This window comes from Alternaria conjuncta (genome assembly GCF_024043145.1).
Source record: "Alternaria conjuncta strain BMP 0040 chromosome Unknown scaffold_6, whole genome shotgun sequence".
NCBI lineage: Eukaryota > Fungi > Ascomycota > Dothideomycetes > Pleosporales > Pleosporaceae > Alternaria > Alternaria conjuncta.
Genome location: NW_026250095.1, coordinates 1,582,943 through 1,597,926, shown reverse-complemented (window position 1 = coordinate 1,597,926; position 14,984 = coordinate 1,582,943). Strand labels below are relative to the sequence as shown.

At 54.6% G+C, this 14,984-nt stretch overlaps 5 protein-coding genes across 5 annotated transcripts; 1 reads left to right on the top strand and 4 right to left on the bottom strand.

Annotated features, from left to right (window-relative positions):
- Positions 1–210: 210 nt before the first annotated feature.
- On the top strand, positions 211–2,921 carry J4E85_004943 (uncharacterized protein; the record flags this gene model as incomplete). Its single annotated transcript, XM_051469194.1, has 2 exons — positions 211–2,184; positions 2,250–2,921. The coding sequence occupies 2 exons, from the start codon at positions 211–213 to the stop codon at positions 2,919–2,921; spliced, it is 2,646 nt and encodes an 881-aa protein (XP_051327409.1).
- A 362-nt stretch (positions 2,922–3,283) lies between these two features.
- On the bottom strand, positions 3,284–4,281 carry RPL2 (60S ribosomal protein L2; the record flags this gene model as incomplete). Its single annotated transcript, XM_051469193.1, has 5 exons — positions 3,284–3,484; positions 3,535–3,840; positions 3,896–3,990; positions 4,048–4,108; positions 4,180–4,281. The coding sequence occupies 5 exons, from the start codon at positions 4,279–4,281 to the stop codon at positions 3,284–3,286; spliced, it is 765 nt and encodes a 254-aa protein (XP_051327408.1).
- Positions 4,282–5,599: 1,318 nt separating this feature from the next.
- On the bottom strand, positions 5,600–6,262 carry J4E85_004941 (uncharacterized protein; the record flags this gene model as incomplete). Its single annotated transcript, XM_051469192.1, has 1 exon — positions 5,600–6,262. The coding sequence occupies one exon, from the start codon at positions 6,260–6,262 to the stop codon at positions 5,600–5,602; it is 663 nt and encodes a 220-aa protein (XP_051327407.1).
- Positions 6,263–7,866: 1,604 nt separating this feature from the next.
- Positions 7,867–13,116, bottom strand: J4E85_004940 (uncharacterized protein; the record flags this gene model as incomplete). The annotated part of the gene is made up of 3 exons (XM_051469191.1): positions 7,867–8,146; positions 8,200–12,913; positions 12,963–13,116. The coding sequence occupies 3 exons, from the start codon at positions 13,114–13,116 to the stop codon at positions 7,867–7,869; spliced, it is 5,148 nt and encodes a 1,715-aa protein (XP_051327406.1).
- Positions 13,117–13,557: 441 nt separating this feature from the next.
- J4E85_004939 (uncharacterized protein) lies at positions 13,558–14,354 on the bottom strand (the record flags this gene model as incomplete). Its single annotated transcript, XM_051469190.1, has 5 exons — positions 13,558–13,689; positions 13,754–13,834; positions 13,884–14,034; positions 14,138–14,248; positions 14,296–14,354. 5 exons carry the CDS (start codon positions 14,352–14,354, stop codon positions 13,558–13,560), a joined length of 534 nt encoding a protein of 177 aa, XP_051327405.1.
- Between the last annotated feature and the right edge of the window lie 630 nt (positions 14,355–14,984).

Below are 14,984 nucleotides of genomic sequence, written 5' to 3'. Positions count from 1 at the left end.
AGTGCATCTCGCATGATGCCATGTTGAAGACGATTTACTGTCCGTACCTGCATTTCTTGGCTTTTGTCATGTTGAACAACGTGATAGCGCGAGCGCGCTAGGCACAGATCTGGTCTAGAACGCGACTTCCATGTGCACAAACAAACCATCATCCTCCACTTACGAACCGACTTCCTCAGCAACGGCCTTTGGGGCCGGAAACTTACAGCCATGGCTACGACCGACTCGAGCAATGGGCCGCAGTTGTTGCAGCAAGCGGAGAAGATCTTGCTGCGCCCGATACACCCACATCTCATCTCGTACTGCCCTACCATGGATCTCATAGCGCTAGTCACCGATGAGGAGAGCCTCGACGTGTACCGAATTAACGGTCAAAGAGCATTTGGACTGAAAAGAAAGAGCGAGGATTTGCGCATTGATGCGCTGCAGTGGGAGTTCAACGGCAAGAGCATCGCTGTCAGTTGGAGCGATGGAAGCACGGACTTGGTGAGTGCCGAGACGGGGAAGGTCACGCACAAGGACGTCATGCTGCCGGAAGTCGAGGGCGCCACTAGTAGCATGGTAGAAGATGAGAATCCAGCTAGGGTAAGGTGTATAGGCTGGGGCCTGAACTTCATCAATGTGGAGACTGTGAAGAAGCGCACCGGCTTGAAACCGAAGAATGCCAACGGCGTTACGCCTGCGAAGACTGACGTCTTTGGCAATCCGACGACGGAGGAATGGGATGCGTTCAAGGATGATACCATGTTGGAGGACTTTCTGCAGCGACAGCCGGACTTCCAGACCTTGGATATCGCGCCTGACCTACCGGATCAGCTTGCTGTGATGGATATGGAATCGGTGCTACCCAAACTCCCCGCAATTCCCCTTGCACCAGCATTACCCTTCATGCGCGTCTCACAGGCGGATACTGGAGCGTTCAGTTCGCAAGCTGAGGTGGACTCGCTTCTGCATTCGCATCATCTGAAAGACCACAACTCTGTCGACATGTTCATTCGACTGACCGACCGTGGAACAGTGCACCCCTCTATATACGACTCGCTCGAAACAGTTAACGTCCAGCTCCCGAGAGCCTGGAACATGTCGAGCACGCCAATACTACATACAAGTCATCCGTACAGCTGTACACACAGCCTCCTGATGCAAACATCATCGACCGCCTCGCCACAAAAGAAGAGCATCGCCTGTATCCCTCTGACACTGAACTTCATCCCCTCCGCAGGCATCTATCTGCACCTCATTGCAGCAAAGACATCACAACTACAGAACTTGCTCCTCTACATCACCCAAACCCTCCAACGCGTCCGCGCTTTCTTCAAGCACGCGCAAGACCTGCCCCGAAAATTCATGATGAACATTAGCGAAACACTCGAAGAGAAGGAACTAGGCGATCTTGTCACGAATCTCTTCCACACAGCATGCACAGGAAACTGCAACCCAGTCCTCAAAGAATGGCTTGTCGACGAATTGGCAGAAGCAGGACACAAGCGCTGGGACAATACCGTTACTTCCTCTTTCACCACGCTTCTTGCTCTTCTTCACGAGAACCTCATCCCAGCACTCGACCGTTGCTCGATGGTCATCTCGCGTCTGCGTGGACTTGCGCAGTTCCACGACCGAGATTGGATCTTCAGTGGACCAATGTCAGATTTCTCATCGCTGTTGGAGATGCTGAAGAATATGCGATTACTAGCCCACACAGCCATGTTGTACGCATCGGAAGAGAAGAGACAGTTTCACAGCTTCAGTAAATGGCTGAGATTTACCATTGACTTCGAGGCTACGGAGTTGGACTCGCAGTCTAGAGCTGAGATGGAACAGCGCGATCCTGGGGTCGATGTTTCGCAGGTACTGGCGTATATCCAGTATGGGCTTACCAAATCGGATGTTACGCCGTTTCTCAGACCAGAGGCGCAGTTGGATGGTAAAGCTAAGGGCAAGGAGGAAGCGAGCTATGATGATACGAAGAAGGCTATCGAGTTATTGAGAGAAGGTGCGACCTTCAAAGAGGAGGCGTTGTGTTTGGAACATGTTCTTGGACATTTGAGCACAGGTGTCACGGGGCTGCTGAAGCAGATTAGTAGGTGGCAGGAAGCCAACATTCAGATGAACTTTGGTATTGTTCTTGAAGAGATCGATGAGGCCGAGGAGATGGATGTACTGGACATGAGGATGGTGTTTGAGGTATGCCGCCCTACTTCCTTTTTCTCACCAACTCTTGAGAAGGCATACATACTAATACTACACAGCCATCATCGACCTCAGACAGCATGAGTACCTACATCGCGCTCTCAACCCCTTCATCACCGACTCTTCTACACATCCACCGCCTCTCTCACAAAGAGAGTATATCCAACCTACAGCGCGACATCCACGCCTACGCCATCTCCACCCTCGACTTCTCATCCGCCTCCCAATCAACCAAAGACATCAAGATCCTCGACGCAAAGTTCGCAGACGACGCCTGTCTCCTCATCCTCTTGCAGCTGTCCTCAGAGGACAAATCGCTATCAAACGTCATCGTCTCCCTACCGTACACACCCGCCGCGAATGACATACCTCACCAGCACCCTCTCATCACCTACACCCCGCTTCCGCAGTCTGCGCTACAGCAACATTTTCTTCCACAGGGCACACCGCCGCCGTCGTCACGCAACAAGATAGTTGTAACACCAGATTTGGTTCAGAAGCACACGCAACATGTGTTTGAGGGCCGGTTCACTCCGATGAAGTTGGTTGTCAATGGTAGGAAGGGCAGGAGAGTGATTGTTGTGTTGGGCGATGATAGGAAACATTATCGTGTGTTGGACATGGACTACAGGATGAAGAAGGACAAGGAAGACGGGGATGAGGGTAGTGGGACTGGGACTGAGAGCGAAGCGGAGGACAGAGATGGCGATGTGGAGATGGGTGGAGCGTGAAGGTCGTTGATCTGAGGCAATGTCCAATTCCAAGAATCAAGCCATGACATGCATACATGCGACATAAATGCCTCGAGGGATCTGCTATAGAACATATTTCGTATGAGAACACAACGTCACAGCATAGACACAATGAATGGTGGACGATGTCAGAAGTTCAGACCAGATGCATTTTTCGGAATCACATTCCCTAAGAACCTATCATGCATGCAAGCCACAGTAGAAGAAAGCCTAGCTTGCCGAGAAGTTTCCATTTCGTTATAACGCCCGGCCACCCGCATATAGAGGTATGGAGAGAATAACCGACCGCATCTTTGTCGTTCCTGTCGTAGACCAACGCCACCAGATCACAAAGCACCACTCTAGTCCTTTGTCTTCTGGGTACCACGGAGCAGACCTGTCCTCCGCGCGGCGATGAGACCGGCCTTTTGACCCTGGGTGGCGTACCGGGAGATGGTCGAGGCTTTACCGATATGCTGGTGGTTACCACCACCGTGGGGATGGTCGACGGGGTTCATGGCAACACCACGAGTCCTGGGCCAGCTGTTGCGCTTGGCAGCGAACTGTGGGGTGTTAGTGACTGCGCTGATGCCAATACGACCACAATACATACCTTGTGCTTAGCACGCGACGCCTTCATGAGAGGCTTGTCTGTGCGGCCACCTCCAGCGACGATGCCGACCATACCACGGCATGAGCTGGGAAGGACCTTCTTGGCGCCAGATGGGAGCTTGACACGGGTCTTGCCCTCATCGGGGTTGTGGCCGATAACGGTCACGTAGTTACCGGAGGTACGGCCGAGCGCACCACGGTCACCGTTCTTGTCTTCGACGTTGGTGAGGACGGTACCTTCGGGGACGGAAGCGAGGGGGAGGACGTTGCCGATGGTGAGCGCAGCGTTCTTTCCAGCGTAGATGAACTTGGCAATGTTAGATATAATTCCCGTTGTTGCGGCCCAGGGGATTTCGACTGACCTGGCCAGTGTACATGCCCTCGTTGGCGATGAAGGTCTCGGTGTTCTGCTTGAACTTGTAGGGGTTGCGGAAGGTGACCCTGGCGAGGGGAGCGCCTGTTCACGAAATCGTTAAAAATGGCCCAGACGTCCAATTCGCGGCTGGGTACTCACCACGACCGGAGTCGTGGACGATCTCCTTTACGACACCCCGAATGTAACCATTGCGCTCAGCCTGCACCCATTAGCCCTCATATCCCAATATGTGTGTGTCCAATATCGCGATTGTGCGGGCGGCGAACGTACGAAGTCGAGCGTGCGGAACTGGGCGGGGTTCTTGTTCAGGCGGGTGTTGGCCGTGAAGATAGAGCCGCGACCCTTACGTTGGTTGCGAATGACCCTACCCATGACGACGGTGTTGATGTGAGTTGGATTGTCGGTCGTTGGAGTTCGCACAATGGATAGGTATTTCGACAAGAGCCCACGTCGCTTATTTTTTAGTGGGAGCACGGGCCACTCTCTCCAACGTGGGCGACAGCCCTGGACGCTCGTCATCAACAACAACAGCAAGAGCGTCATTCACGAATCTCAGAATCTATGAAAGAATCGTATCGGCTGTTACCATGGAACAGGATCCGTCATTACGAAACCCCAAATCAGCATCGCATCCCTAGAATCTTCATTGAGAAGACGCGTTCCAACTTCGGTGGCTTATACGAACACCATCAAACTATTCGCCCCTCATCCAGAAGTTCCAACGGGGAATAGTACACGTTATTGACTCATATCAGGACCTGGTCTTGGTTTGCGCTGGTCATTGAAGTGCGCGATGACTGCGGTAGCTTTGAGGTTTTCAGAGAGTCTGCCCTCGGGGAAACATGCCGGCCGTATTCCTGAGTCTGTATGTTGTGTGCACAGCCCTACTAACACTGCATCGGTGCATCGGTGCATGATAGGAGCGAAAGAAGCGCGAGGCAAAATTCGTGAGCATACATTCGACACAACGGCGATTTATCAATCAACGCATTTGATCATGTTCAGAACTACGAAACTCGGGCCTTTGAAGTTAGTACTCGTTCTGCATTGGACTTGCACACCAGAACGAAGCGACTATGCACTTGTCAGCGGAACACATCTTCGTAACCACTATTAGGCTCAGGCACCTTCATTTCATCAAAATTTTATCCAGAGGGATTCTTGATCCTCAGTCTTTCAGATCTCCATACCCTGAAGTTTTCGCGACAAAGTCCACATCACCTCTTTTTTCTTCCGATACGACTACAAATATCTATCTTGTGTCATTCGTCGCAAACTCAACAGCGTATATCTCACGGGTGCTAAGATAAGGGTATTGGACTTAGTAGGTGGAGCTGGAAGTTCGCTCCTATACCATTCACCAAGCTGCACAGTAGTCGGTGTTCACCTGGAAATCACACCAAACATCACGAGCAGAAGAAGCAAGTTTATAGCTGTCTGTCTTCAAGACAACAGACCAGAGTGAATTTTTTCCAGCAAAAAGATGCAATATGTACATGCGAGGAGTATGTCAAGACCCCCAAAGAATCGAAAAGAAAGAACGATAGAAACCAAAATCTACAACAAGAAAACCCTCAACAGCCAAGCTCTTCAGTAGTCCACTGCATTGCGCCAGCGAACAAATCAATGCTTGATCCAGGTCGATTGTCCAAGGCCACTCAGTGTCCCTCATTGCAAGTGTGTCAACACTCTATGAGCCGGTGATGGTGTACTGGGACTTGCCAGCAGCGTTGCCCCAGCCCTCAGTAGCAAGAGTCTGGTAGTTGTGCTGACCGAGGTTCATGCCGAGCTTGGCCCAGGCGTCGAAGTGGCACTTGGTGGTGACAGTGCCGCTGCCGGGCCTCTTGTTCACACGGTTGGAGATGTACTGGGTGAAGGTGGTGGTGCCCTGGATGGAAGGCTGGTTGACCTGGGTGTGCTTCCAGATGTCGTAGACGGAGCCGTCGCACGTGACCTGGCCCATCTTGGTGCCCTGGGCGGAACCAGCACCGTTGGAGGTGTACTCCTGGATGTAGTACTCGACCAAGGGGCCGGTGGTCCATCCGTAGACGGAGACGAGGACAGTGCCGGCTTGGGGCGTGGTGGAGCCCTGGAAGTTGATCTTGCGGGTCGTGCCCTTGTTCCAGCCCTTTCCAACGACGAAGTCGCCGGCGTTGGAGAAGTTGACGCTGTAGCCGTTGTTGGTGGGGCTGAACTGGACGTTGCCAGAGGTCTTGTAGTTCTGGTTGTAGTCCTGGCGGGCGGCGAGGCTCTTGGAGCCGAGCTCGAAGTCAGGGACATCGGCAGTGGGTGCGGCAAAGGCAGAGCCGGCAATGGCGGTGAGGCCGAGGACCATAGAGCTGAAGGCAACCATTTTGAAGATTGGAAAGGTTGGAAAAGTGGGTTTGTTGTAAAAGAACGTTGATTGGTAGTGAAGAAGAGAATGTGGAAGTGAAGGCTGCTTGTGTAGATGCTTGGTGGTGAGCTTAATCGTCCTTCCAAGCCTTGGTCTATATACGACTTGACGGTTAAAAGGCTGTAAACATCTCGCACCAAACATATTGCGATTGTTTCAAGGTCCATGACCGAAGCCGCTGTCGCCTCGCCATCTGAGCGCTTGCCACTATCCGCATGCAAACGTGCTCCCGAGCCCCGGGGGACGCATTCCGTTGCTCGAACCCTGGTCCTCAGACCATTCCACCAGTAGTGTAAATGAGCAGTACCCCCGATTAATTAAGCTCCGTCAAGCTACGGTAGATGACTATAGTGTTCTGTGGGGAAGCCCTGGCGTTTCCTCCCATTCCTGCAGATGGTTGCATGGATCGGCGTGCTTATTTCCCTCGGCAAAAGCTTGGGAAGGCTTGGATACCCTGGGACTTCCTGCCATGCGAAGAAACATACCGGTGGCTATTCTGCCAGCATTGACGTGTTCTGTGACCGAGTACAATGTGAATGCGGTGTAAGGGAGGGGGGAATAGTCATGTGTGCCTGTGCTGATCGCGTCAGACGGATCCAGGCGTCTTTAGGCAAGTCACACCAGCAGCGGCCGCTACGGAGAGCCGAGAGAAGTACCGGCGGGAGCACGCGAAACTCTCAGCAACAGAAGGTTTGGACAGGTGAACGACACTCGTCTATCATTATCTCGGTGTTCTTACTGTACGATCAATTCATCAACAGAAACAGTAGCAACTGCAATGCCTGAACGACCCACAACGATGCCATCATGCAAACAAAACCACAATGCAGATCCCCGTTGAAACGCCCTTAGGGCATCAACTATCGCCTCATGTTTCTGAGGCACAGCCCGCCACTATGCGCATGAGACAGCGCCACATGTCATGACGTTTCCATCAGTTTCGCGCAAGGTGCTGTCTCCTCAACTTGTTCCGATAATAGAAAGACGGCAGAACACCCTAGAAGATCAATGATCATCACCAAGGCAAAAGTCATGGTCAGAAGATTTACATATTAGTCCGCGAAACGAGATCGAACCGGTGGTGCTAGCCAGAGGGCGAGAAGGATACGGCCCAGTGCGGGTGAACAGTTCCTGCATCGGTTCAGCTGAAACATCGCGTACCCGCCGCGGGAACCTCCCTCTCATTTCCGATCATGCTCTGTTGATGTTCTGGGCCCACGTTCATGTTCACGACGACGTTCTTTCCAACGGTCTAGATTGATATTGTTTCTTCATCAGCTGAAAAACAAGGCCGTTGAAATGAGAAACTGATATCAACCGGGAACAAGATTGAGCAACGTAATGATATACAGGTCGCGTGAGCGAGAATACTGCCTCGACGACTTCAGCCATAGGCCGGTCCGTAGTGACGCCGCGACGCCGTTGTGCAAGCCTAAGGCACCTGCCGCCGAATATAGTGCAGGCATAACTTATGTACATGGAAGGTAAGGCGCAAAAATGCAATTCGCCTTCGAGACGCTCATGACAACGCAGTAACAAGCACGAATGCTTTCGCCCACCCTCTAGCGCCGCGTAGCCTCAATGGCTTTCTCCAAACCGACGATCCTCAAACTCTTGCCTCGGCCAAGTTTACCGCTCATCAAGCCAGCAGCGGGGATGAGCTTGTCGTCCCAGTGTCGGAACAGAACCTTCATGTCGCGAGGTACACCTTCTAGTACGACCGTGGTCACGGGCATGAACGGACGGTCTTCTTCCGACACAGCGAGCATGCCGTACGCTTGCGCGAACATCAGAGCCGTGGAGAATGCCGGGGCTTGTGTGCGAGACAAGGGGCCAACGATACTGCGAAGAATTAGTGGACTGTAGCAGACATCTGCAATGAAGGGGCAACTTACATGTACATCTCGAAGAACGCGTCAAGTACATATACGTTCTCCGGCTCCAGATCCCTCTGCGAGAAAGGCATAATCTCCTTGACCTCGGTCTTGACAGCACCGTGCGGCGTCTTGGGCGTAAGCGGCGTCTGTGGCCTCTGTTCAGCAGCGTTCCAAGACGGTCTCCGCAGCAGCGGTGCGAAAAAGGAGCTGCTCACCTGGAGTGCTTGGCCCCATCCTGCCGGTTGGCCGGTCGTTTGTTCAATCTTGTAGAGACGCACGCGGTACTTATCCGATGTGGCTTTGTAGCGCCAGTGGTCTGCTGAGCGTGGGATGGCAGGGCCCTTTGCTGGCACTTGAGAGGGAGGAAACGTGTTGTTGAGGAAGGCTTGAGGTTCGGCACCCTCGTCGATCTCGTTGTAGTCGCCCGTGGGCGCAAGGTCCATGCCCATGAGGCGAGCACCGGACACCTCCTCAGCGGAACTGCCGCGACCTTTCCATAAGTATACCTTGCCGGTCGAAGTGGAGACGAGGTAGGGAAAGGCGGAGCATAGGCTCTTGAGAGAGTAGTCTACTTCATCAAAGGCGAGGTGTCCGAGATGGCGACGGCCGCAAAGCATGAACTCCTTGGATCCTGGCTTTGCGCCACGTCGTGTGATGACAATACCACCCAGAGCCTCAAAGAAGTTCGGTGTCTCTTGACCTTGACGGATGACTAGAAGTGTCCCTTGGTTTTGTCGTGCGTGGTTCTTTGCGAAGAGTTGCACATCATCCAGAGTAGGTTCGGGCACACCATTGCCGGCCCATAGGTACACGTCCGTGTGTCTTCCGCCCCTTGCATCACCATAGACGTGCGTGCACAAGTACATTGAATCTTGGAACAAGATATGCTCTTCTTGCATGGGTATAGATGTAAGTCTCCCGTCACCGGTTACTTCTTGGATCTGCTTGCGTAATGTACGAATCTTTCCTGACGGACCAAGGTCAAGTGGTGGCGATTTTAGTGTGTACATAGTGTCTACGTTGTCGGGAAGCTGGCCCTCTGTGACGGGCGCTTCATCAAAGAAGTCGGCAAACATCCCGTCGTGCTTTGGGATGGTTGGCGATACAATGGATGGCTCTGAGAATGGCCTGTTGGCGCTTCCTGGTGGTGACATAGGCGCGTTCTTGGGTAATTGAGGACTTGAGTCCCGTGACCGAGACGCGACAAATCCTCCCAGACTTCCAAGGCTGAAGCCCAGGCCAACAGGCTTCGGCTTTGGTGGCAGAGGTTTCGATTCAGTCGGTGACTGTTGGCTGGGCTGTGGCGGGTTGGGAAGGGCCTTGGTTTCTGGCTCTGATGAGCGAACCAGTCCGGCGTCCTTCATCGCAGCTTGTTCGTCCGCTTGCGTTGGTAGCTTGATGGGGGACTTCACCCTTGTTGGAGCGGGTGATGAAGACGTCGACGACCTACCCCATAGCGTGGTGGCGCTCTTGACCGAGGAAAACGTCGTCTTCTCGGGCGAGGGCTCATCCTTAGCTGGTGAGATCTCTACATTGGGTGTTGATATTTCCCTAAGTGGCGTTGATCTAGGACTCTCCGCTGCTGGTTTTGAAGGCACTGTTTGCGGCAACGTCGGGAGTGGACGGGAGAATCGAGAATGCGATGTCGGTGTCGGTGTGGGTGATGCGGACGTTGGTGTTTCGACTGGCTTTGGTAGTGGAGACTTCATCGGCGTGCTATGCGATCCAGAGACGCGTCTTTCAAATTCTTGAGATGTTGGCTTGTTCGGTACTCTGGGTGATGATGGTTTCGGTGAGTTGATAGACTCGGGCCGTGGCGTCTTCGGGGTGGCTTGGGGTCCAGATACTCTTCGGTCGAGCTCCAGAGACTCTGGCTTCTTGGGAAGCTCCGGAGTGGACGTCTTTCCGAAATTTCCGGAAGAGATGCGCGATGATTTGGCAGGCGTGGCAGGCTTATCAGTCGACGACTGTCTGACCGGCGTCCTGGCTACTGGTCGCTCCTCTGATTTTCCGTTAGTCTTGGAAACCTCGGAGCTAGGAAGGACATGCTCTGGTTTCACCAAAGGAGCAACAGCAGCAGTAGGTACCTTCTCTTGAGCCTTTTCCTCAACCTTGTCCTGAGCCTTGTCCTGAGCCTTGTCCTGAGTCTTTTCCGGTCCGGCAGTCGTGGATTTCGGCGCCCTTCGCTTCGGTCCGCGGGCGCGACCCTTGGTCATGTGTTGCAGCTCTGGGGCAGGTCCAGTCTTCTCTTCTTGCGCAGGCCTGGTAGGAGACACGTCTACCTCAGCACTTGATGTAGACTTGTTCGTCGCAAGAGGTGGTGGCCCTCGAGCGAGCATACCGGCTAGTGCAGGGTTGAAGCGACCCGCGAGCTTGCCAGACATGGCTGGCTCTTTTGTCGTAGAGGATGCGGGCTGTGCTGGCTTATCATTCATGATGGCCTTGTTTGCAGCTAAACTCTTCCTCCTGACCAGAGCTTCTGGTATGGGTTCTGGTTCTTTCGGAGCGCCAGCCTTTGGGTCACTGTCTGCTCGGCTCAGGCCCTTTTTCTTTGCAATAGCTTCTGGTGTTGGAGGAGATGGTTTCGATGCGCTGTCGGATCGCTTCAATGCCGAGCCCTCTTCCTGGGCCTTGTCAAAGATGGTGGATTTCCTCTTAATGAGGCTCTCCCTGAACTCGTCTTTCCGGACTGTAGGCTTGGGCCCACCAGTCACGTTAAGCGCGGTCTTCCCTCGTGTGATGTTATCCTTGAGCACGTCAGGCGCAACATAGTTCTTGGTTTCGGCCTTTCGTAGCCGGCCAAAGACGTTCTGCAACTCATTGACCTCGCCATCCTTCTTCGAATTGTCAGGCGGCGGTCGGCGTGGCTTCAACCCGGCGCGGAAGTCCTTCTTGGGTGGGGTTTTCGGCCTCGCCGCTGGAGACCCACGACCTGTATCCTGTGTGAATCGCGATGCCACCGGCTTGGCTTCGGTGGGCGTTGCTGGCTGTTCAGCTGTTGGCGGCGGTGATTGCGATTTGGTGGGGGTAGGAGCGGGTGCTTCTACAGCAGCCTTTTCAGGAGCGTCCTTGACGACTTCAGGCTCAACTACCGCTGCTGGTGTCTCAGTCGCGAGCTTGGATTCCGACTTCTTGGCGAACAAGGGCTTCGGTGCCAATGCGGGTGTTGGGCTGGGTGACTGCTCCTTGACTGTCTCCATCTTCATGGGCTCAGCGCCTTCCTCCTTCTTGGGGGACTCGGGTCGGCGAAGACCGACAGGCTTCAGTTGTATGTCCTTGATGGGCGAGGTGCGACCAGACGATGGCTCTCCGAACGGGCTGCCTTTGCCCAGGTCAACACTACTGCGCTGTTGCTTGATGCGGTTGATCTCTGCCATCCACGCAGGCTGCGCCGGCGCTGCTTGCTTGGGCTTGGGCGACTCTGGCCTGCTCAGCGCGCTCTCCAGCCAAGTCGACTTTGTAGGGCTCCACCGCTTCGAGGGGCTCGGGGGCGAGAAGTCGTCGTTGAGTGCGTCCTTGTCGCTGAAGGTGGATGCGACAGACTTGGCTCGGCTGTGACGGTGAGGGAGGGCTGGCTTCACGAACTCGTCTTTGGGTGCGCTGTCTTTGTCGGCGCCCGTGATGGTCGCATTGCTGTAGCTCGAGGCGGGACGCGAGGAGGACGAAGGTTCGATGGAGTTGTCTCTGCTCAGACTAGGTCGGTCGAGGCCGGAGAGTGAGCCGTAGCCTGTTATGGCACTTCCGCGGTTGCTCAGGGTAGAGTTTTGTCTGCTCAGGACTGGCGGTGTCTGGGTGCTCCACCGCTTGCTTACGCTATCGCTGCGTTTGAGCATCGCGCTTTGCACAAAGCCGCCCATGCCCTTGGTAGGCGAGGCAGATCGTTCCCGTTCGGGCGAAATCCTCCCTTGTGTCGGCGACATGGCAAGGGCGCGTGCGGCACGTTCGCTGTCCCCACCGTCGATCGAGGAGCCTTGTTCAGACGGCGGGGCGAACTTTTGCGAGTCGAGCGTTGGGAGAGGAGAGCGCCCCTTGGCGAGCGGCTCAGCGTCGCCCCCTGATACCGACGTGTTGGTGGAAAAGCGGTTGCTCAGCATGGCGCTGCCGCGTACCGAGCCGCCGCGAGAGCCGGGCGAGCTGGAGCGTATGCTTTCGGCAGGCGGGCTGCTGACCTCGGGCTCTGTTGTAGACTCGCGTGACATGCCCGGCAGCTGTCTCCTGCCCGACACGGAACCTGTCTCTGAAGCTGCCTCGTCCTGGTTTTTCCTGTATGCCGCTGCGCCCCTTCCACTGTCCTGTGTCTGTCGGAAGAACGCTGGGTCCTTGGCGCCTAGCGAGGCGGCGATGGAGGTTCTGGAGGGATTGGCCTCGGGCGACGCTGGCGGCTCGGGTGTGTTGCTGGCTGACGGGCGCTCGGGGGACCGCGATGCGACTGACAGCGGCCGCCGTATGCTGCCGGACTTGGGCCTCTGGTTCCACGAAAGGGTGCCGGAGCGCCCCAATGCGGCGGCGCTGGTGGCGGGCTTCTTGGGCTCGGTGTCGTCGAGGGCGGAGGGCGTGGGCGAGCTCGTGAGGCGCTGCAGCGAGTCGTCGCGGGCGGCGTCTTGGCTTGGCGGGCTCATGGCGGGCGTGGGCGTGCTGGCAGCCTTTTCCTGCACCGTTCGGGGCGTGGCAGCTTGAGAGCGCGGGGACTGGGGCGTATATGGCTTGTCGGGGGAGATGGAGCGGGCTCGCTCTGTTTGGGTCAACAGCCGTCGTGAACTCTAACGGGCATAAAAACAAACCTGCTCTGCGCGCTAGTCGCTCGCTGCGGCCCTGTATAAGCTCCTCTTCGAGCTTCTTGACACGCTCGGCATCTTCGCGGTCCCGCTGGTCGCCCAGCCGTTGAATCCGCTGCACAAACTCGGAAGGGTCGATTTCCCTCTCGTCGGACGCCATGGTGCTTGTGGGCGACGAGAAAGGCAGGCTATCACTGGCCAATGTGCGCTACGGGAGTTATGCGCAAGGATTGAAGCTGCTCGGCAGTGAGATGAATCCCAGGCGGATCTGGGAGCTAGACGGTCGTTAAATTACTTTGACTCGGTTATGTCATTCCTAGCCAGAATGCTCGGGTATGTTTCAGATGCGATGTCGACGTAAGCCCGCGGACAGGTAGCACCAAATGAGCGAATGATGAAGAGAAGCAGCGAGATAGAGGGATGCAGGTCGTCCAGACGGCCTCGATGGCTGTTTGTTTATACCATCGACGTCCAGCTGCGGCCGGTCGACGCCAGCTCCACACTTGGGCGGTTGGAGCTTGTCATTCGACTACCGCTATACTACCCGCATCCAGCCTTTGGGCTGCCGTGCCCCTGGCACCGCGATGCATGCCGGCAAGCATCAATACAAGAACAGTCGCGCCTTTGCATCCTGCACCACCCACTCCAGCCCCTCCTGCAAGTTCATTCCCGTCATGGCACTGCAGGCCATAATGTGCCATTTGTGTGTCTTGATGGCGTCGAGTCGCAGTCCCTGTACGCCGCCGTCAGCATTGGCCCGCCAACCAGGCTCAACATCTTCCTAAGCCCTCACCCACCTCGCGAATCTCGTCTTCCGTCATGGACCCCGGCACATCGCTCTTGTTTTTGAACACAAGCAGACTGGCCCCAGATAAACGCTTCTTTTGTTAGCTCGTGACGCTTGGGAGGGTTCATGCTTGTGCAAACCTCTTCCAGCAGCAACCCCGCTAATTCCTGTCGACAGTCGTCTATCCGCTCGCGATCAGTCGCATCGACAACCCAGATGAGCGTGTCAGTCTTCTCAAAATAGTTTTTCCAGTACGTCCGCAATGTCTTCTGGCCACCGACATCCCCTGTGCTGTTAGTACACCTTTGTGAGGGGACAACCAGGTGCAGTACATATATTGAGTTTGTAACTTTTCCGTCAGTCTCATCAGGCGGCCAAGGTTTGTCATACGTACCCGTCATACTCAATCGTCTTGATGATGAAACCGAGCGTAGGGCTGACACTGTTCACATCCTCGTTCATGATCTTCTTTACGATGGTCGTCTTTCCCGCATTGTCAAGCCCACTGATGCAGTGAGCCTCCGATCTCGCAAAAGTTCTTGGAATACGCACAGCATCAAGATTCGCATCTCCTTGTCCTTGAGACGCGCCTTCCGTAGTATTGACAACATTTTGTGCGTTTCACTTTCCGGGTTCTGTCAGTCAGTCAGGCAGTCAGTCGAGTAAGTGTGGAGCTCGTCCCTTCATCGGCTAAACTGTTTACGGACACTTGCATCTGCCCAGATGACGGTATTGCATGCTAAAGCAACAACACCGTTATCACCTCGCCTTTCAGCAACCTCGGAAATCTTCCATCTCGACTTCCAATTTCTATCAGTGATGGCAATCTGGGAAATGGCTTAAGAAATTTCGTCTAATTATCCGTTCGTCTATTCCATCAGATAGATGTTCACTTATTGTCTCGAGATACTGTGTATTTAGGCACGTCTTGATGTCGCGTTGGTAACTCTTTCCGTAATATCTTATTTCCATCGTGGCTGCCTTTCTCGGTAGGCACTAGTGGTAGACACGTGGGATGTGTCATGGCAAGGTAAAATTCAATGAGGAAAGAGGTGAGGTGAGGCGAAGCTGGCATGCTCTCGCCAAACCTATTAGGCAGACTCACCACTAGAAAACCGTGACCCAGGCCTTTGCATGCTTCTACATCTCAAGGATATCTTCTTCTTCTTCATCTTGGTCGCTCCTTCTGCTCCCATCAGCATTGTTTGGGGCCCTCTCGTTCTCTTCCCAGTCAGAAGTGT